We start from the raw sequence: 20,261 nt of genomic DNA on the forward strand, positions 1-20,261 counted from the left end.
GAATTGTACTGTGCCAGGGTAGTACTATCTGCAGCATTGCATATCACATGGTATTGCAATATAGATCCATAGAGTTACATAACTGTTTTAACATGTTCATGGATTCCCCAAATTTCTAGGAGGGCCACAGAACACCGTACCCCTACTGAACAGCATGCCTTGTGGTTTTCTCACAGTTATCCCTTTTTACTCCAAAATTGCAGGACAGAGAACCACATTGAACAACGCAATGGGCTTTTAAACGCAATTCAGGTTTTCATAGAAGCAGTTCTAGCATTTTTTTTTTATTATGATGAGGTAGGGCTGTGGCCTCCTGCTGAGACTATCTTTCCATGGGATCATACCTTCATGGAGGGGAAATTGTAGCGTATATAACCAGCCTTCTGGTATAAAGGATAACAACTCGATTCATTCAATCACATAGTATGCAATATAATATCAACTTCACTCTGAATACGTTTTGTTTTCGGCTATGTTCACACTTAGCAGATTTCTCATTTGGATTTGTGGATGGAGAATCTGCAGCGAATTACAGTGTAGACGAAGTGGATGAGATTTGAAGACATCTCATCCACACGCTAGGTAAAAAATCTGCTGAGAAAACGTTCATAAATTGACTTGCGATGCAAATTAATTCCGCATCATGTCAATTTATGCTGCGGGTTCACTGCAGATTTTTTGGAAATATTTCTTATTTAAGCAAACCGGGAAGTAAAGTTCTGCAGTAAATGGCAATTGTTTCAGAATTTGATGTGAATTGGTAGAAAATTCAGCGAGATTCTTAAAAAAGACAATACCCACCAATGATGGCACTTCCAGGGAAACGGGCCCCTGCTATTCCGACCTGTGTGTGCCTGGACTGCTTCCCGGGATGACGTTTTATCACATGTGACCGATGTAGACAATCACACGCTGCAGCGAAAATAAAGTAATCAGATGAGGCAACCTAGGAATACGCCAATATGCGCACACCATTTGGTGTGAATATACGGACGGATGATCCCAGGTTCCCTGTATCTGCCCTGTGTGAACATACCCTACTGGTGTTTCACAATTACTTGTATTGGCTAAGAAGTGGCAGCGTAGTTAGCTTGTAAATTGCTTTTAAGATGTCAGCGTGACCTATTTCTTACCCACAATTTAGGTTGCATGAGACTTTTATTTGTGTTTCCAATTGTAATGTAGTTATACATATGGGTGGAATGTATAATGCAGTCTACAGTAAATACAGTTCTGAATTTCTTTTTTCCAGGACTTTAAAGGGTGTAAAGTCATTTTCATCAAGATGTCTAAAATAGAGAAAATGAGCATTCTGGGTGTGAGGAGTTTCGGGGTGGAAGATAAAGATAAACAAGTGATAACGTTCTTCACTCCGCTGACAATTTTAGTAGGACCAAATGGAGCTGGAAAAACTGTGAGTTTGTCTTCTCTGAACAGCATATTCGATACTATATTCATATATATATATATATATATGTAAGCCAAAGTACAGTACAATGCTAATGAACATGCTTTTTAAGACCCCCAATAACACAGAAAAAAAAGTCTGTGCGTTTCTTAGGGCCTGTTCACATCACTGTTCGCTTTCCGTTCCGGGGTTCCATCAGAGGTTTCCGTCGGGTGAACCCCGCAACGGAAAGTGAAAGTGAAACCACAGCTTCCGTTTCAGTCACCATTGATCTCAATGGTGATGGAAACATCGCTAATGGTTTCCGTTCGTCACCATTCCGGAAGGTTTCCGGTTTTCCGACGGAATCAATAGCGGAGTCGACGGAAACCTCAGACAGAACCCCGGAACGGAAAGCGAACGGTGATGTGAACAGGCCCTTATAGCATGCTGCAGATTTAGAAATCTTATTTCTCAAATGCGTTGTTACAGATCTGTTGCAGAATTTTTGCCCTGGGGTTCACTTGCGACAAATCCTTATTTAACACATGCAGATTTTATCGCAGATTTACAGCAAAATCTGTACCAGAAAATCTATGCTACATTTAAAAGTAGCCTTAGTCATTAGGTTGTCTGTAATATAAAAGGACAGGATAATTCCTTTTACTGCCGCCACTAGGGTTTAGTGTACATGTGTATGTCACGTTTATTGGCTGTTGACCTTTTGCAATTTTTTTATTGTTTGTTTTTATTTATTTTTAAAAAGCAAATGAATTCCTACTGAGTGCTTGTGAGTGCCCTTGGAGACCATGTTCAGTGCTGTGTTATTAAGATGGAGGAAATGCCGATCTTTGTTGGCAAGGGTCGACCGTTTTTGCATGTTATGTAATATACAGTAGCAATGATGCAGATGGTTACAGAGCCTAAGGCCGGGTTCCCACAGGTCGGATACGTTGGGTAAAAATCACGCAACATATCTGACCTGGAACTCGCAGCACCTTCCGTCCGAAAAATCGCACCATATTGTGGTACTGTTTTTCGGACGGAATTTCCGCTGCGTAAAAAAGCGCTTATACTTACCACCTCCCTCCTTTGACGTCTGCTCCGGCCTCCTACGATGACGTTACAGGCCATGGGACGCTGCAGCCTGTGATTGGCTGCAGCGGCCACATGGGATGAAACATCATCCCAAGAGGCCGGACTGCAGGAAGAAAGAGAGCGTTCTGGGTAAGTTATGATAGGTTTTTGTTCCTGGAGTTGCGATTTTTGCGGCGTAATCACTACGATTACGCCTCAAAAGTCGCAACACTTGGCTTCGGTTGTGGGTTTTGCATCCCCATTGAATTCAATAGGAAAAACCTGCAACAGAAAATCAACGAAAAATGCAGCTTTTTTTTCCTGCAGCGTGGGCATGAGATTTACTAAATCTCATCCACTTTGCTGCTACTGAAAATGCTGCAGAATTTCCGCACATAATTCCGTTGCGTAAATTCCGCAGCTTTTACGCTACGTAGGAACCCAGCCTAAACACTGCCGTTGTTTAGGTCCGTATTTTGCATTAGTATTTGAAAGCCAAAACCAGGAGTGGGTTCAACATACGGAAGAGTTACAAATCTTTTCATTATACTTTTACTGATGCAGAATACTCGCCAGAATACTGCTGTGTGAAAGAGTTACCAATTACATTTAACCAGTTTAATTGGCATGGGTAGTACCAAGTACTCTTTGCAGAACCTGCTACATTGAGCCTTCCTTATTCCATTGGCGACATAATTGTATGTTGTTAGTGGGAAGTATTTCCGCCACATTCCCGCGACTAATCTCGCACTTGCAGGTGGGTGGCTGTGATTCATACTCATAGCAATGCTGATATTTGGTAAATCTCTGATACCAGCTGTTTAACTCTAAGGCTGGGTTCACACAGAGTTTTTTGCAGGCAGAAAATCTGCCTCGAAATTCATTTTGCAATTTTGAGGCAGATTTTGCTCTGCCTACACGCTGATTTTCGCTGCGTTTTTCTCGGCGCTTTCCGCCCGCAGCCATTGAGTGCCGCGGGCAAAAATACGCAGCGAAATATACTCTTTCTCTGCCTCCCATTGATGTCAATGGGAGGTCAGAGATGTAAACGCCCAAAGATAAGGCATGTCCCTTCTCTTTCCCGCGAGCCGTTTTTTCCACTCGCGGGAAAAAACGCCTCCCCTCCCATTGAAGTCAATGGGAGGCATTTTCGAACGTTTTTTGGCGCATTTTCCAACGTGGTTTTCGCATAAAAAAACTGTGTGAACTGACCCTTAAAGGGGTATTCCCAACTAATAATTTTATGACGCATTACTAGGATATGCATAACATTATAACCGGTGTGGGTCTGACCTCAGGAACGCCACCGATCACAAGAACATAGTTTTTTTTGGGCTTATTCGATTGAATTGACTGGTATTGTAATTCCCTGTAAAGTGGGTGGCTGTAAGTAGGAAAAGAGAATGTGTCACCTAAATGTTTCTTTTTTACTAATTACAACCAGATACTGAAAGTATCCATTTTTATTTTCTGATTGTAAATTTATTTATTCAATTTTCTGTACATGATTATGGGAGCAGCCAGCTTGCCTGAGCTGCTGCTCTGCCACATGGACGATAGGAAACAATAGTCTGGAGATAATCTATTCACTTCTGTCAATGGAGAATCCTGTGATTTCTGCCTTCAGCTTTAGGGTATGTTCACACAGCCTATTTTCAGCCGTTTTTCGGGCCTTAAATGCCCCGAAAAATGTCTGAAAATACAGGGGCTGAACGCCTCCAAACATCTGCCCTCTGATCGGCCTCCATCTGCCCTCTGATCTGAACGGCTGTAAATCAGAGGCTGTTTTCCCTTGAAAACAGCTCCATATTTTACATAGTTTTTTGTTAGAGAACCTTTCACCGCCCATACATGTATCTCCCTCCGTTGTTTACATATCGGTGCCGTTATATTTGGCGCCCAATATGTAAATAAGCCCCTGAACTGTCAATGGTCCGTTTCGATCTAACTAATTGGCAAGGGAGCGTTATCGGGCACCAAATATAACGGCACCGATATGTAAATAACAGAGGAAGATAGGAAAAAATGTAAAGTGAGACAGTGTTTGTGAAGCCCTCCCCATTACATTCTGCACATGTATGGGCAGGTGAAAGGTTCTGCTTAAACGTGTGATCATACCATCATAGTAGATATTGAAAATTATTTTAAAATCTAGATAATACCATGGGAAACTAGAATAAATAGTACTATGTTAAAAAAAAAAAAAAAAAAATATTTTAAATCCGGTAACTCCTTTAACCCCTTCCCTCTTTAGCCACTTTTGACCTTCCTGACAGAGCCTCATTTTTCAAATCTGACATGTTTCACTTTATGTGGTAATAACATTGAAATGCTTTCACCTATCCGGGCGATTCTGAGATTGTTTTCTCGTGACACATTGGACTTTAAGATAGTGGTAAAATTTGGTCGATACATTCAGTATTTAATTGTGAAAAACACGAAAATATAGTGAAAAATTGCAAAAATTAGCATTTTTCTCAATTTAAATGTATCTGCTTGTAAGACAGGCAGTTATACCACACAAAATTGTTGCTAACTAACATCCCCCATATGTCTACTTTAGATTGGCATCGTTTTTTGAACATCCTTTTATTTTTCTATGACCTCACAAGGCTTAGAACTTTAGCAGCAATTTCTCACATTTTCAAGAAAATTTCAAAAGGCTATTTTTACAGGGGCCAGTTCAGTTGTGAAGTGGTTTTGAGGGCCTTATATATTAGAAACCCCCAAAAAGTCACCCCATTTTAAAAACTTCACCCCTCAAAGTATTCAAAACAGCATTTAGAAAATGTCTTAACCCTTTACACATTTCACAGGAATTAAAGCAAAGTAGAGGTGAAATTTACAAATTTCATATTTTTTTGCAGAAATAAATTTTTAATACAATTTTTTTTATAACACAGAAGGTTTTACCAGAGAAATGCAACTCAATATTTGTTGCCCAGTTTCTGCAGTTTTAGGAAATATCCCACATGTGGCCGTAGCGTGCTACTGGACTGAAGCACCGGCCTCAGAAGCAAAGGAACACCTAGTGGATTTTGGGGCCTTATTTTTGTTAGAATATATTTTAGGCACCATGTCAGGTTTGAAGGGCTCTTGCGGTGCCAAAACAGTGAAAATCCCCCAAAAGTGACCCCATCTGGGAAACTAGACACCTCAAGGAAATTATCTAGGGGTGTAGTGAGCATTTTGACCGCACAGGTTTTTTACAGAAATTATTGGAAGTAGGCCGTGAAAATTAAAATCAACATTTCTTCAAAGAAAATGTAGGTTTAGCGATTTTTTTTCTCATTTCCACAAGGACTAAAGGAGAAAAAGCATCGCAAAATTTGTAAATCAATTTCTCCCGAGTAAAACACTACCCCACATGTGGTAATAAATGGATATTTGGACACACGGCAGGGCTTAGAAGGGAAAGAGCGCCGTTTGGCTTTTGGAGCTCAAATTTAGCAGGAATGGTTTGAGAGGCGATGTCACATTTACAAAGCCCCTGAGGGGACAAAACAGTGGAAACCCCCCACAAGTGACCCCATTTCGGAAACTACACCCATTGAGGAAATTATCTAGGGGTATAGTGAGCGTTTTGACCCCACAGGTTTTTTGCATAAATTATTGGAAGTAGGCTGTGAAAATGATAATCTAAATTTTTTCAAAGAAAATGTAGGTTTAGCTAATTTATTCTCATTTCCACAAGGACTGAAGGAGAAAAAGCACCGTAAAATTTGTAAAGCAATTTCTCCCGAGTAAAACAATACCCCACATGTGGTAATAAACGGTTGTTTGGACACACGGCAGGGCTTAGAAGGGAAAGAGCGCCATTTGGCTTTTGGAGTCCACATTTAGCAGGAATGGTTTGCGGAGGCCATGTCACATTTACGAAGCCCCTGAGGGGACAAAACAGTGGAAACCCCCCACAAGTGACCCCATTTTGGAGACTACACCCATTGAGGAAATTATCTAGGGGTATAGTGAGCGATTTGACCCCACAGTTTTTTTGCAGAAAATATTGGAAATAGGCCCTGAAAATAATAATCTACATTTTTTCAAAAAAAATCTAGGTTTAGCTAATTTTTTCTTATTTCCAGAAGGACTGAAGGAGAAAAAGCACCACAAAATTTGTAAAGCAATTTCTCCCGAGTAAAACAATACCCCACATGTGGTAATAAACGGCTGTTTGGACACACGGCAGGGCTTAGAAGGGAAACAGCACTATTTGGCTTTTTGAGATCACATTTAGCAGGAATGGTTTGCGGAGGCCATGTCACATTTGCAAAGCCCCTGAGGGGACAAAACAATGAAAACGCCCAAAAAGGGACTCCATTTAGGAAACTACACCTCTTGAGGAATTCATCTAGGGGTGTAGTAAGCATTTTGACCCCACAGACGTTTCATAGAATTTATTAGAATTAGGCAGTGAAAATAAAAACAGTCCTTTTTCTTCAATAAGACGTAGCTTTAGCGCAAATTTTTTCATTTTCTCAACAAATAAAGGAAAAAAATAACCCAAAATTTGTAAAGCAATTTCTCCCGAGTACGGCAATACCCCATATGTGGTCATAAACTGCTGTTTGGGCAAACGGCAGGGCTCAGAAGGAAAGGACCGCCATTTGGAGTGCAGATGTTGCTGGATTGGTTTCTGGGCGCCTGTGGGCCCAAAACAGTGGAAACCCCCCAGAAGTGACCCCATTTTGGAAACGACACCCCTCAATGCATTTACCAAGGGGTGTAGTAAGCATTTTAACCCTGCAGGTGTTTTGTAGAAATTAGTGTTCACTCGATGTTGCAGAGTGAAAATGGGATTTTCTTCCATAGATATGCCAATATGTGGTGCCCAGCTTGTGCCACCATAACAAGACAGCCCTCTAATTATTATGCGGTGTTTCCCGGTTTTAGAAACACCCTACATGTGGCCCTAATCTTTTGCCTGGACATATGACAGGGCTCAGGAGTGAAGAGTACCATGCGGAGTGGAGGCCTAATTTGGCGATTTACAAAGTATTGGTTCACAACTGCAGAGGCTCAGATGTGAAATAATAAAAAGAAACCCCTGAGAAGTGACCCCATTATGGAAACTGCACCCCTCAAGGCATTTATTAAGAGGTGTAGTGAGGATTTTCACCCAACAGATCTTTTCCATAAATGAATGCACTGCGGACGGTGCAAATTAAAAATTTATATTTTTCCCTAGATATGCCATTCAGTGGCAAATATGTCATGCCAAGCTTATGACACTGGAGACACACACCCCAAAAATTGTTAAAAGGGTTCTCCCGGGTATTACGATGCCATATATGTTGAAGGAAACTGCTGTTTGGGCACGCTGTAGGGTTTAGAGCCGAGGGAGCACCATTTGGCTTTTGGAGAGCGGATTTTGCTTGGTACTAAATTTGTTTGAGTATTGCTGGTGTTTTATAATGTGGGGGTACATGTAAGCGGGGCGGAGTATATAAGGGGCATAGTCAGGTGGTATGAAAAAAAATTAATAATCCATAGATGTGTGTTACGCTGTGAAGCAATCCTTTCCGCACAGGCCAGTGTCGCACTGATAAATGGTGTAATTTCTTATTCCCCTTTTGGTCCACACTCTGCACCTTTGTAGTTTGAGGAATTTTGCTGGGAAGTGTTGTCCTGGTATAATACGGGCACCGTCGCTTCCAGCGGATATGTTTGGGCCCTCCCTTTCCTGGTTCCCTAATTTTAGGTCCTTGATAAATCGTCTCTTCAAACAGAAGAAATGTTCCCCTCGGGCACAACTGCATATTTTTTTATTTCCTGACTTATTGGAGCCATAACTAATTTTATTTTTCATAGACGTAGCGGTATGAGGGCTGGATTGTTGCGGGATGAGCTGTAGTTATTATTGGTACCATTTTGGGGTACATGTGACTTTTTGATCACCTTTTATCCTATTTTTTGGGATGCCAGGTAAACAAAAAAATGCAATTCTGGCACAGCTTTTTTCGGTTTTTTTATACAGCGTTCACCATGCGTTATAAACTACATGTTAACTTTATTCTGTGGGTCAGTACGATTCTGGCGATACCTAATTTATAGCATTTTTTTATGTTTTACAACTTTTTTCACAATAAAATTACTTTTGTAAAAAGAATGTATTTTTTTTCTGTCGCAAAGTTGTGAGAACCATAACGTTTTAATTTTTTTGTCGACGGAGGTGTAGGAGGGCTTGTTTTTTGCGGGACGAGCTATAGTTTTTATAGGTACCATTTTTGGATATGTGCGACTTTTTGATCACTTTTTATTCTAATATTTGTAGGGCAAAGTGACTAAAAAACAGAAACTCTGGTAACGTTTTTTACGGTTTTTTTTACGCTGTTCACCGCGTGCAATAAATAATACAATATTTTGATACCTCAGGTCGTTACGGTCGTGGCGATACCAAATACATATGGTTTATTATTATTTTTCAATAATAAAGGACTTGATAAGAGTAAAAGGGGGATTGTGTTTTATTTGATTACTTGAAACTTTTATTGTTTTCAAACTTTTATTTTTTGCACTTTTTTTTACACTTTTTTATACTTTTTTTACACTTTTCTTCAAGTCCCACTAGGGGACTTGAAGGTCCAACGGTCAGATTTTTTTTTTTCTAATACATTGCACTACCTATGTAGTGCAATGTATTAGATCTGTCAGTCATTCACTGACAGCAAGCCGATTAGGCTTCGCCTCCCGGCGGGGCCTAATAGGCTTCCGTAATGGCAGAGCAGGAGACCATTGTGTCTCCTGTTGCCATAACAGCAGTCGCCAGTCCCGATTGCCTGTCAGGGCTGGCGATCTGCTAGTAACCGCTACGATGCAGCAATCGCTTTCGATTGCTGCATCGAAGGGGTTAATGGCAGGGATCGGAGCTAGCTCCGGTTCCTGCCGTTACAGGTGGATGTCAGCTGTACAGTACAGCTGACATCCACCGCTGATGACGCCGGATCAGCTCCTGACCCGGCGCCATCTTGCCGGCAGCTACGGAAGCCGATCAGGCTCCGACGCCGGGCGGATCTTGACCGGCTTCGGTGCTAGGCAGACCGGGAGGCCAGTATTAGGCCTCCGGTTGCCATTGCAGCCACCGGAACCCCGGCAATTTCATTGCTGGGGCTCCGATGAGCTGCAAACACCTTAAGTGCAGCGATCGCGTTTGAGCGCTGCACTTAAGGGTAGGGATGTCACGATACCAGAATTTGGACTTCGATACCGATACTTCGTTTAGTATTGCGATTTCGATACCAATTTCGATACTTTTGCCAACAGTAATAAAAAAAAATAAATCTTCCGTTTTCTGATGTGAGGCGCGACGTGTGATGAATTTTGAACGCGCCTCACATTAATAGTAATTAATCCCATCATGTTTCTCAGTCATAATGGGTTAATGTGCGAGGTACATGATGGGGTTAATTACTATTAATGTGAGGAACATGGAGGGTAAATTCATCGCACCTCGCGCCTCACAATAATAAGTGAATGAAAGCCGTGTTTATTTCATTTTTTTACAGCGTACACATCATAAAGGATGCAAAAATATTGTTGTGCGCGCCATTACTGAATGTGTGAATATTTTATGTATTGAGACTTATTTTAATGTTTATTGTAAAAAAGGTGAATGTGTCTTTTTTTTACATTTAACAATACTTTGTTTTTACTTTATTTTTAAACTTTAATGTACTGACATATATCAGATATATCCCAGTACATTAGCCTGTAGACAGATAGCACACAGGCAGTTGTTAGGACATACTTGGGTATGTCCTAACAACAAGAAATATGGTAAGACAGCCCTGGTGTCCGTCAATAGACCCTGGGCTGTCTGCCCATATATGGTATGGCCCTCGATCGCGTCACAGGAATTCCCTGTGACGCGATCCAGGGGCATCCCCCCTTCTAATTTTCTCCTGAATGCTGCAGTCAGCTGTGATCGCAGCATTCAGGGGAATAACGGCGGAGATGAGAGGTTTCTCTGATCTCCGCCGTTATAGAGCGGGGCTGTGTAATACAGCCATTGCCCCGCTCCTGACAGGAAGTGCGCGCGCGGTCAGCATGAGGAGAAGCGGCCGGCGCTGCACTAATGAGCGGCGGTTCAGGCACGGAGGACAGAACATGGGTGTGTTTTGCAGAGCGCCCGCCATGTTCTGTCTCCAGTGCCGCCGCTCATAAGTACAGCGCTGGCCACATCGCATCATCCTGACCGTGCGCACATGTTATCAGGACTCAGGAGCGGGGCTGTGGCTGAATTACACAGCCGCAGCCGCGCTCCCATACATTCATGTATTACTATACTGAGCTGTGCGGCTGCGCAGCGAAGTATCGAAATACAGGAAATAGCGGTATCGAACCGTTTAGGGATGCAAAGTATCGAAACAGTATCGAAGTTTCGATGCACCGTGCATCCCTACTTAAGGGGTTAATGGCGGGGATCGAAGCTAATTTCGGTCCCCGCCGTTACAGTCGGATGTCAGCTGTAAGATACAGCTGAGATCCGGTGATGATGGCACCGACTCAGTTTCTGAGCCGGTGCCAAACATTTGACGTACATGTACGGCATTTTGCGGGAAGTCAATGCTTTCCATGACGTACATGTACGTCAAATGTCGGGAAGGGGTTAAGGCCCGCTTCATGTCATGTTATTGCACTACGTTTCGCATATGCACCAGAAAAGCTCCTGACGTACGTTAAATTTAGGTTGAGACAGATTTCCTAACAGTGGCGGTATCCATTAAACGGAAACGTCATGAGAGTTCATGATGCATCCGTTTAACGTTTCCGCTACCCATAGACTATTCTAGTATCAGTTTAACGTATAGGTCATAGAAAAGCAGTTAAAAAACACATGCTTTAGCGTATGCCTGTGACCGTCACTCATAGGTTCCCGTGTTAAATTTTTTTTTTCTTTTACCTGGTATACGTTTTTTTCAGAAATGGAATAGCGTAGTCTACTACGCTATTCCATATGTTAAAGAACAAAAAAAAAAGGTCTGTTCCTTAAGGGGTTAAAATATAATATGTAAAATTACTATGATTTAAGACTAAAGAGAAACTAGTTTTGTTTACTGAAATTTAGGGGGGAATTTTCCTTTGTAAAATTTTGTTATCTTGACCCATTTGTTTAGTTTCTCATTTATGATCAACGGTCCTCCATTCCCAAGATGTTGTCAACACTGTCCGGCATTATGCAACTTCTAACAAGTTCTTGCAGGGCAGAAAGAATAGTCCTATGATGTTTAGGCAACTTCTGAAGTGTCAAAACCTCAACGACAGTTTGTAGGTTTAGTCTTGTCGAGATTTTTCATAGAAAAATTCTAATAGAATTTTCTCACTGTTTCCTTAGCAATAGGCTGCAAACTGTCTCTTTCCTAAATAAAAGTGAATGCTGACAAATCTACCTGCACTTTATAATATAAGCAAATGATTAACCCCTTCCTGACATTTGTCGCAAGTATATGTCATGGAAAGCTAGTGCTTCCCGCAATTTGTCAGAAACGGAGTCCGTGCCATCAGCCGCGGGTGTCAGTTTTATGTTACAGCGGACACCCTGCAGTAATGGTGGGGACCGAAGTTATCTGATCCCTGCCATTAATCGCTTAAATGCAGTGGTCAAAAGCGAATGCAGCATTTAAGGTGTTTGTAGACAATCGGCACCCTAGTGACCAGATCGCTGCTGTGCTGATGGCTGCAATGACAACCGGAGGCCTAACAGTGGCTGACGGGAAGATCGCGCAGGCTCAGAATTTGAGCTTGCGTCATCAGCAGCGGGTGTTGACCGTATGTTACAGCTAACACCCTGCTGTAACGGCAGTGACTGGCTAGCTTCGATCCCTGCCGTTAACCCCTTAGATGAAACTATCGCGGCAACTTAGTGGGTTGTAGCCAAATTGGCACCCCTGCGATGCTATCGCAGGGGTGCCAATGGCTGCTATAGCAACAAGGAGCCTAACAAGATCCTCCTGGTCTGCCAATTACGGAAGCCGATTAGCCCCGCCCAGAGGCGGAGCCTAAGCGGCTTGCTGTCAGTGAACGACTGACCGTTCTAATACATTGTATTACATAGGTAGTGCAATGTATTAGAAAAGAAATCAGACAGTTAGACCTTCAAGTCCCCTAGTGGGACTAAAAAAATAAAGTGAAAAAAATTAAATTAAAGTTTAACTCCTTCCCGACATTTGCCGTATGGGTACACCATGGAAAGCCAGGACTTTCCGAAAATTGGCGTATCCATACGCCAAATGTTTGGCACTGGCTCAGAAGCTGAGCTGGTGCCATCATCGATGGCTCTCAGCAGTAACTTACAGCTGACATCCGGCTGTAATGGCGGGGACCGAAATTTGCTTCGATCCCCGCCATTAACCCCTTAAGTGCAGCGCTCAAACGCGATCGCTGCACTTAAATAAGTCATAAAAGCATGTACCCCAAAATGGTACCAATAATAACTACAGCTCATCCCGCAAAAAAAAAGCCCTCATACCACTACGTCTATGAAAAAATAAAATGAGTTATGGCTACAATAAGTCAGGAAATAAAAAATATTCAGTTGTGCAGGTCCGAGGGGAACATTTCTTTCAAGAGGCAATTTATCAAGGATCTAAAATTAGGGAACCTGGAAGGGGAGGGCCCAAACATATCTGCTGGAAGCGACGGTGCTCGTATCATACCAGGACAACACTTCCCAGCAAAATTTCCCTTAACTGCAAAGGTGCGGAGTGTGGACCAAAAGGGGCATAAGAAAGGACGCCATATATCCGTGCGACACCGGCCTGTGCAGAAAGGATTGCTCCACAGCGTAACACACATCTATTGATCATTTTATTGTTTTTTTACCCCATTATTATACCACCTGACTATGCCCCTGATGTACTCTGCCCAGCTTACATGTACCCCCACATTATAAATGGAAACACCAGCAATACTCAAACAAATCTACTACCAAGCAAAATCCGCTCTCCAATAGCCAAATGGCGCTCACTCCGCTCTGAACCCTACAGTGTGCCCAAACAGCAGTTTCCTTCCACACATATGGCATCATCATACCCGGGACAACCCTTTTAACAATTTTTGGGGTGTGTGTCTCCAGTGGCATAAGCTGGGCATGACATATTTGCCACTGAAATGGCATATCTAGGGAAAAATAGAAATTTTTAATTTGCACCATCCGCAGTGCATTCATTTATGGAAAAGACCTGTGGGGTGAAAATGCTCAGTACACCCCTTAATAAATGCCTTGAGGGGTGTAGTTTCCAAATGGGGTCATTTCTCAGGGGTTTCTTTTATTATTTCACATCAGAGCCTCTGCAATTGTGAACGAATACTTTGTAAATCACCAAATTAGGCCTTAATTTTACATGGTACGCTTTCACTCCTGAGCCTGGTCGAATGTCCAGGCAAAAGATTAGGGCCACATGTAGGGTGTCTCTAAAACCGGGAAACACCGCGTAATAATTAGAGAGCTGTCTTGTTATGGTGGCACAAGCTGGGCACCACATATTGGCATATCTATGGAAAAAAATCCCATTTTCACACTGCAACATCGAGTGCACACTAATTTCTACAAAACACCTGCAGGGTTAACATGCTTACTACACCACTAGGTAAATGCATTGAGGGGTGTAGTTTCCAAAATGGGGTCACTTCTGGGGGATTTCCACTGTTTTTGTCCCACAGGCACCCAGAAACCAATCCAGCAAAATCTGCACTCCAAATGATGCTCCTTCCCTTCTGAGCCCTGCCATGTATCCAAACAGCAGTTTATGACCACATATGAGGTATTGCCGTACTCGGGAGAATTTGCTTTACAAATTTTGGGTTCTTTTTTTCCTTTATTTGTTCAGAAAATTAAAGATTTTGCGCTAAAGCTATGTCTTTTTGAAGAAAAAGGATTGTTTTTATTTTCTACTTCCAATAATATCTGCAAAAAACCTGTGGGGTCAAAACGCTCACTATACCCCTAGATAATTTCCTCAATGGGTGTAGTTTCCACAATGGGGTCACTTGTGGGGGGTTTTCACTGTTTTCTCCCCTCAGGGGCTTTGTAAATGTGACATGGCCTCCGCAAACCATTCCTGCTAAATATGAACTCCAAAAGCCAAATGGTGCTCCATCCCTTCTAAGCCCTGCCGTGTTTCCAAACAGCCGTTTATTACTACATGTGCGGTATTGTTTTACTCGGGAGAAATTGCTTTACAAATTTGGTGGTGCTTTTTCTCCTTTAGTCCTTGTGGAAGTGAGAAAAAAAATCGCTAAACCTACATTTTCTTTGAAAAAAATGTAGATTTTAATTTTCACGGCCTACATTCAATAACTTACTATGCTTACTATGCCCCTAGATAATTTCCTTGAGGTGTGTAGTTTCCCAAATGGGGTCACTTTTGGGGGATTTCCATTATTTTGGCACCGCAAGAGCCCTTCAAACCTGACATGGTGCCTAAAATATATTATAATAAAAATAAGGCCCCAAAATCCACTAGGTGCTCCTTTGCTTCTGAGGCCGGTGCTTCAGTCCAGTAGCACGCTACGGCCACATGTGGGTATTTCCTAAAACTGCAGAACCTGGGCAATAAATATTGAGTTGCATTTCTGGTAAAACTTTCTGTGTTATAAAGAAAATTGGATTCAAAATTAATTTCTCCCAAAAAATATGAAATTTGTACATTTTGCCTCTACTTTGCTTTAATTCCTTTGAAAAGCCTAAAGGGTTAAGAAATTTTCTAAATGCTGTTTTGAATACTTTGAGGGGTGAAGTTTTTAAAATAGGGTGACTTTTTGGGTGTTTCTAATATATAAGGCCCTCAAAGCCACTTCTCAACTGAACTGGCCCCTGTAAAAATAGCCTTTTGAAATTTTCTTGAAAATGTGAGAAATTGCTGCTAAAGTTCAAAGCCTTGTAACGTCCTAAAAAAAAAAAAGGATGTTCAAAAAACAATGCCAATCTAAAGTAGACATATGGGGGATGTTAGTTAGCAACAATTTTGTGTGTTATAACTGCCTGTCTTACAAGCAGATACATTTAAGTTGAGAAAAATGCTACTTTTTGCAAAATTTCGCTAAATTTTGGTGTTTTTCACAATTAAATACTGAACATATCGAGCAAATTTTCCCAGTAACATAAAGTCCAATGTGTCACGAGAAAACATTCTCATAATCGCTTGGATAAGTAAAAGTAATCTGACGTTATTACCACATAAAGTGAAACATGTCAGATTTGAAAAATGAGGCTCTGTGAGGAAGGTCAAAAGTGGCCAAAGAGGGAAGGGGTTAAAGTAATAAAATAAAACACAATTGCCCTTTTTCCACTTATCAAGTCCTTTCTTATTGGAAAAAAAAAAAAAGAATCCATACATATTTGGTATTGCAGCGTCCGTAATGGTCTGAACTATAAAAATACTATTTTATTTATCACGCACGTTGAACGTAGGAAAAAAACACCTTACAAGCAATGCTTGAATTCCTGTTTCTTGGTCACCATGCCTTCCAAAAAATTGGAATAAAAAGTGATGAAAAAGTCGCATGTATCCAAAAATGGTACCTACAAAAACTATAGCTCGTCTCGCAAAAAACAAGCCGTCACACAACTCAGTCAACTAAAAAATCAAAAAGTTATGGTTCTCACAACGTGGCGACAGAAAAAATACATTCTTTTTACAAAAGTAATTTTATTGTGCAAAAAGTGCTATAATTTGGTATCCTCGGAATCGCCCGCAAAATAAAGTCAACATGTAATTTATAACGCATGGTGAACGCTGTATAGATAAAACTATGCCAGAATTGCTGTTTTTTGGTCAACTTGCCTCCCAAAAATAGGCTAAAAAGTTGCATGTACCCCAAAATATTGGTATAAGCGTGTGGCCTGGCTCTCGGGACCCAGCTCGCATCTTCTCTTTTTTTATTATTTTTTTATTATTCTTTATTATTATTTAATTTTTATTTATTTTTATTTTATAGTCTATTATTTATTATTTTTTATATTTATTTTTATTTTTATTGGTATTATTATCTTTTATATTTATAATTATATTTATGTTTTCTTATTTTATTTTATTATTTATTATTATTTTATTTTGTGAGGATAGTCAGTCTTTGGGGAGGGAAAGAGTCATTTAAACTCTTTAAACTATGAAATAAACCTGATTGAGTTAATTTCTGTGTATTGAACTGTATACTATATATAACTGCAATTACTTACCTCAATCCGTTTCGGAATCATTAGGGTTAACAAGCGGCTTGATTGTTCGACCAATATCATTGGCTCACATTCCTCTGATATAGAGGACCTGTGTCAATGTTTTCTCATAGCTCCGAGGAAGTCACGTAAGTGACGAAACGCGTCAGCGTGCTGTGTGACATCACACACCGGAAACTGCTGTTCCGGTCGGGAGATTGAATTCATGTTTGTCATGTAACTTGGACACAACTCTGATACAGCTGGAGAACGGAACCCATCGGCTACAATAGCATATACCTACCTGTGAATGTATGCAGACGAGCTCGCAGTATTAAAGAGGCTCTGTCACCAGATTTTGCAACCCCTATCTGCTATTGCAGCAGATAGGCGCTGCAATGTAGATAAGAGTAACGGTTTTATTTTTAGTTATGACCATTTTTGTATTTATGCAAATGAGGCTTGCAAAAGTAAAACTGGGCGTGTTTACAGTAAAAGTACAACTGGGCGTGTATTATGTGCGTACATCGGGGCGTTTTTACTACTTTTACTAGCTGATTCTGCAGCAGCATCGGCATTTGCAGGTAAGTCGATGTAGCTACTTACCTGCAAACGCCGATGCTGCTGCAGAATCAACTGTAGCCTCTGGTGCCGATGTGTCATCGCTCGTCTGACACGTTGCAGGACCTGTGAGTGACGTCACAGCGTGATCTGGCAGAATCTGAAGAGAAGTGGATGATACTTCTCATCAGAACGCCCAGCTAGTAAAAGTAGTAAAAACGCCCCGATCTACGCACATAATACACGCCCACTTGGACTTTTACTTTTAAACACGCCCAGTTGTACTTTTGCAAACCTCATTTGCATAAATACAAAAATGGTCATAACTTGGCCAAAAATGCACGTTTTTTTTAAAAATAAAAACGTTACTGTAATCTACATTGCAGCGCCTATCTGCTGCAATAGCAGATAGGGGTTGCAAAATCTGGTGACAGAGCCTCTTTAAGCACTTTCATCAAGTGCACATTCATCTGCCATTTGAACGGGATTTCCTGTCACTGCCTGACAGTGAATGGTCGGCCGCTCAGCTGTTATTGATTTCCGGCATTTGAAAGGAACTTCGCTGAACCGTGGTTTCCAACCACGAGAGGAAGATACTTAAGCCATCTCTACCTGGTTGCCGTGCATTACCGGCGGGATAAGTACACCATATTTTATACTTACTCGATGTGCTGAATTTCTTCTGTCTATTGCAAGATCCATTTCTGCCTGTGTAGCCTCTACGAACCAGCATAATTTTGCTATATGTGTGCTAGAAATGTTCAAGTCCACTATGTTCATTTGAACCAATACTTGACTCTCCGGTCCTCATATTGCAATCTAAACATGTCTATGGTACTATGTCAGTTATCTAAAACTACTGTGCGATTATTTCTCTTGACCTATACTTGATACGTAGGTAATGCAATGTATTATAGCGGCCATCAGTGCTGCAGGTCTTCAAGTCCCCTAGTGGGACAAAAAAAAAAAAACATAATAAAAATGTTTTATAAAAGTGTAAAAATAAAAGTTACACGTTAAAAAAAAAAATAAATGCTTTTTTTCCTATAAGATTTTTATTATAGGAAAAATCGACCCTGGCCACACATCTACGGATTATTATTTATTTAACGCATTATTATACCCTCTTATTATGCCCTGATGTACTCCGTACAGCTTACATATCCCCCCACATAAACTGAAATCCCAGTAAAACCCCAAACAGAACAGCTACCAAGCAAAATCTGCGCTCCAAATGACGCTCCCTCCCTTCTGAACCCTACAGTGTGCCCAGTACTGCAGCTCGGCCGCTATTCCATGGCCGGAGCCAGTTTCTTCCGACATGTACGACCGGAGGCAGCCAGAGTGGCTTAACGGTGCAGGGTCCGGGTGTCGGACCCCCACAGATCATGTACTGATGACCTATCCGGTGGATAGGTCATCAATTGTCCGATAGTGGACAACCCCTTTAACTAGTAAGCATTTTGTGTGGTATTACTATCGGTTTTAAAAGCAGATACATTTAAATTGAGGAAAATAAACATTTTTTAAAATTTTCTAAATTTGGGTGGTTTTCACAAATAAATACTGAATTTATCGACCAAATTTTCCCACTAACATAAAGTACAATATGTCACGAGAAAATCGGCTGTGTCTTGAAGGGGTTAAAAAAAAGTGTATTCTTTTAACCCCTTAAGGACGCAGCCTAGTTTTGGCCTTAAGGCTCAGAGCCCATTTTTCAAATCTGACATATTTCACTTTATGTGGTAATAACGTCGGAATGCTTAAACCTACACAAGCGATTCTGAGATTGTTTTCTCGTGACACATTGGGCTTCATGTTCGTGGTAAAATTTGGTCGATATATTCAGTGTTTATTGGTGAAAAATTGCAAAATTTAGAGAAAATTTTGAAAAAATTGCATTTTTCTGAATTTAAATGCATCTGCTTGTAAAACAGACAGTTATACCACCCAAAATAGTTACTACTTCACATTTCCCATATGTCTACTTTGGATTGGCATCGTTTTTTGAACATTCTTTTATTTTTCTTGGACGTTACAAGGCTTAGAACATAAACAGCAATTTCTCATATTTTTAAGAAAATTTCAAATGCCTTTTTTTTAAGGTACCTCTTGAGTTCTGAAGTGGCTTTGTGGGGCCTATGTATTAGAAACCCTGATAAAACACCCCATTTTAAAAACTAGACCCCTCAAAGTATTCAAAACAGCATTTAGAAAGTTTTTTAACCCTTCAGGCATTTCACAGGAATTAAAGCAAAGTGGAGGTGAAATTTGCAAATTTCATTTTTCTTGCTGAATTTCCATTTTATTCATTTTTTTTTCTGTAACACAGAAGGTTTTACCAGAGAAACACTACTAAATATGTATTGTCCAGATTCTGCAGTTTTTAGAAATGTCCCACATGTGGCCCTACTGCGCTCGTGGACTAAAACACAAGCCCTAGAAGCAAAGAAGCACCTAGTGCATTTTGAGTCCACTTTTTTATTACAATATATTTTAGGCAGCATGCCGGGTTTGGAGAGGTGTTGAGGTGCCAAAACAGTAGGAATCCCCCAATAGTGACCCCATTTTGGAAACTACACCCCTCGAGGAATTCATTTATGGTTGTTGTTACCATTTTCACCGCACAGTTTTTTCACAGCACATATTTGAATTGGGCTGTGAAATGAAAAAAATGTCATTTTTTCCAATAAAATGTCATTTGTGATCAAAATTTCTTATTTTCACAGGGAACAAAATACCCCATTTGGTTGCCCAATTTGTCCTTAGTGTGGCAATACCCCATTTGTGGTGATAAACTGCCGTTTGGGCCCATGGGAGGGCTCAGAAGGAAAGGAGCGCTATATGTTTGTTGGAGTCCAGATTTTGCTGGATTGGTTTTCGGGTGCCATGTCGCATTTGCAGAGCCCCAGAGGTATCAAAGCAATGGAAACCCACCAAAAGTGACCCCATTTTGGAAACTACACCCCTCAAGGAATTCATTTATGGTTGTTGTTAGCATTTTGAGCACACAGTTTTTTCACAGCACCTATTTCAATTGGGCTGTGACATTAAAAAAATAAAAAATTACATCTTATTGGA

The 20,261-nt window shown here is 40.9% G+C and overlaps 1 protein-coding gene across 1 annotated transcript in view; it reads left to right on the forward strand.

Moving 5' to 3' along the window:
* RAD50 (RAD50 double strand break repair protein) overlaps nt 1–20,261 on the forward strand; it is a 191,899-nt gene that overhangs the window by 2,136 nt on the left and 169,502 nt on the right. The window contains exon 2 of the mRNA XM_075856559.1: nt 1,253–1,414. Coding sequence (XP_075712674.1) covers nt 1,286–1,414 — 129 coding nt within the window. The 5' untranslated portion in view covers nt 1,253–1,285. The remainder of the gene's footprint in view (nt 1–1,252; nt 1,415–20,261) is intronic.

This window comes from Rhinoderma darwinii, chromosome 3 (genome assembly GCF_050947455.1).
Source record: "Rhinoderma darwinii isolate aRhiDar2 chromosome 3, aRhiDar2.hap1, whole genome shotgun sequence".
NCBI lineage: Eukaryota > Metazoa > Chordata > Amphibia > Anura > Rhinodermatidae > Rhinoderma > Rhinoderma darwinii.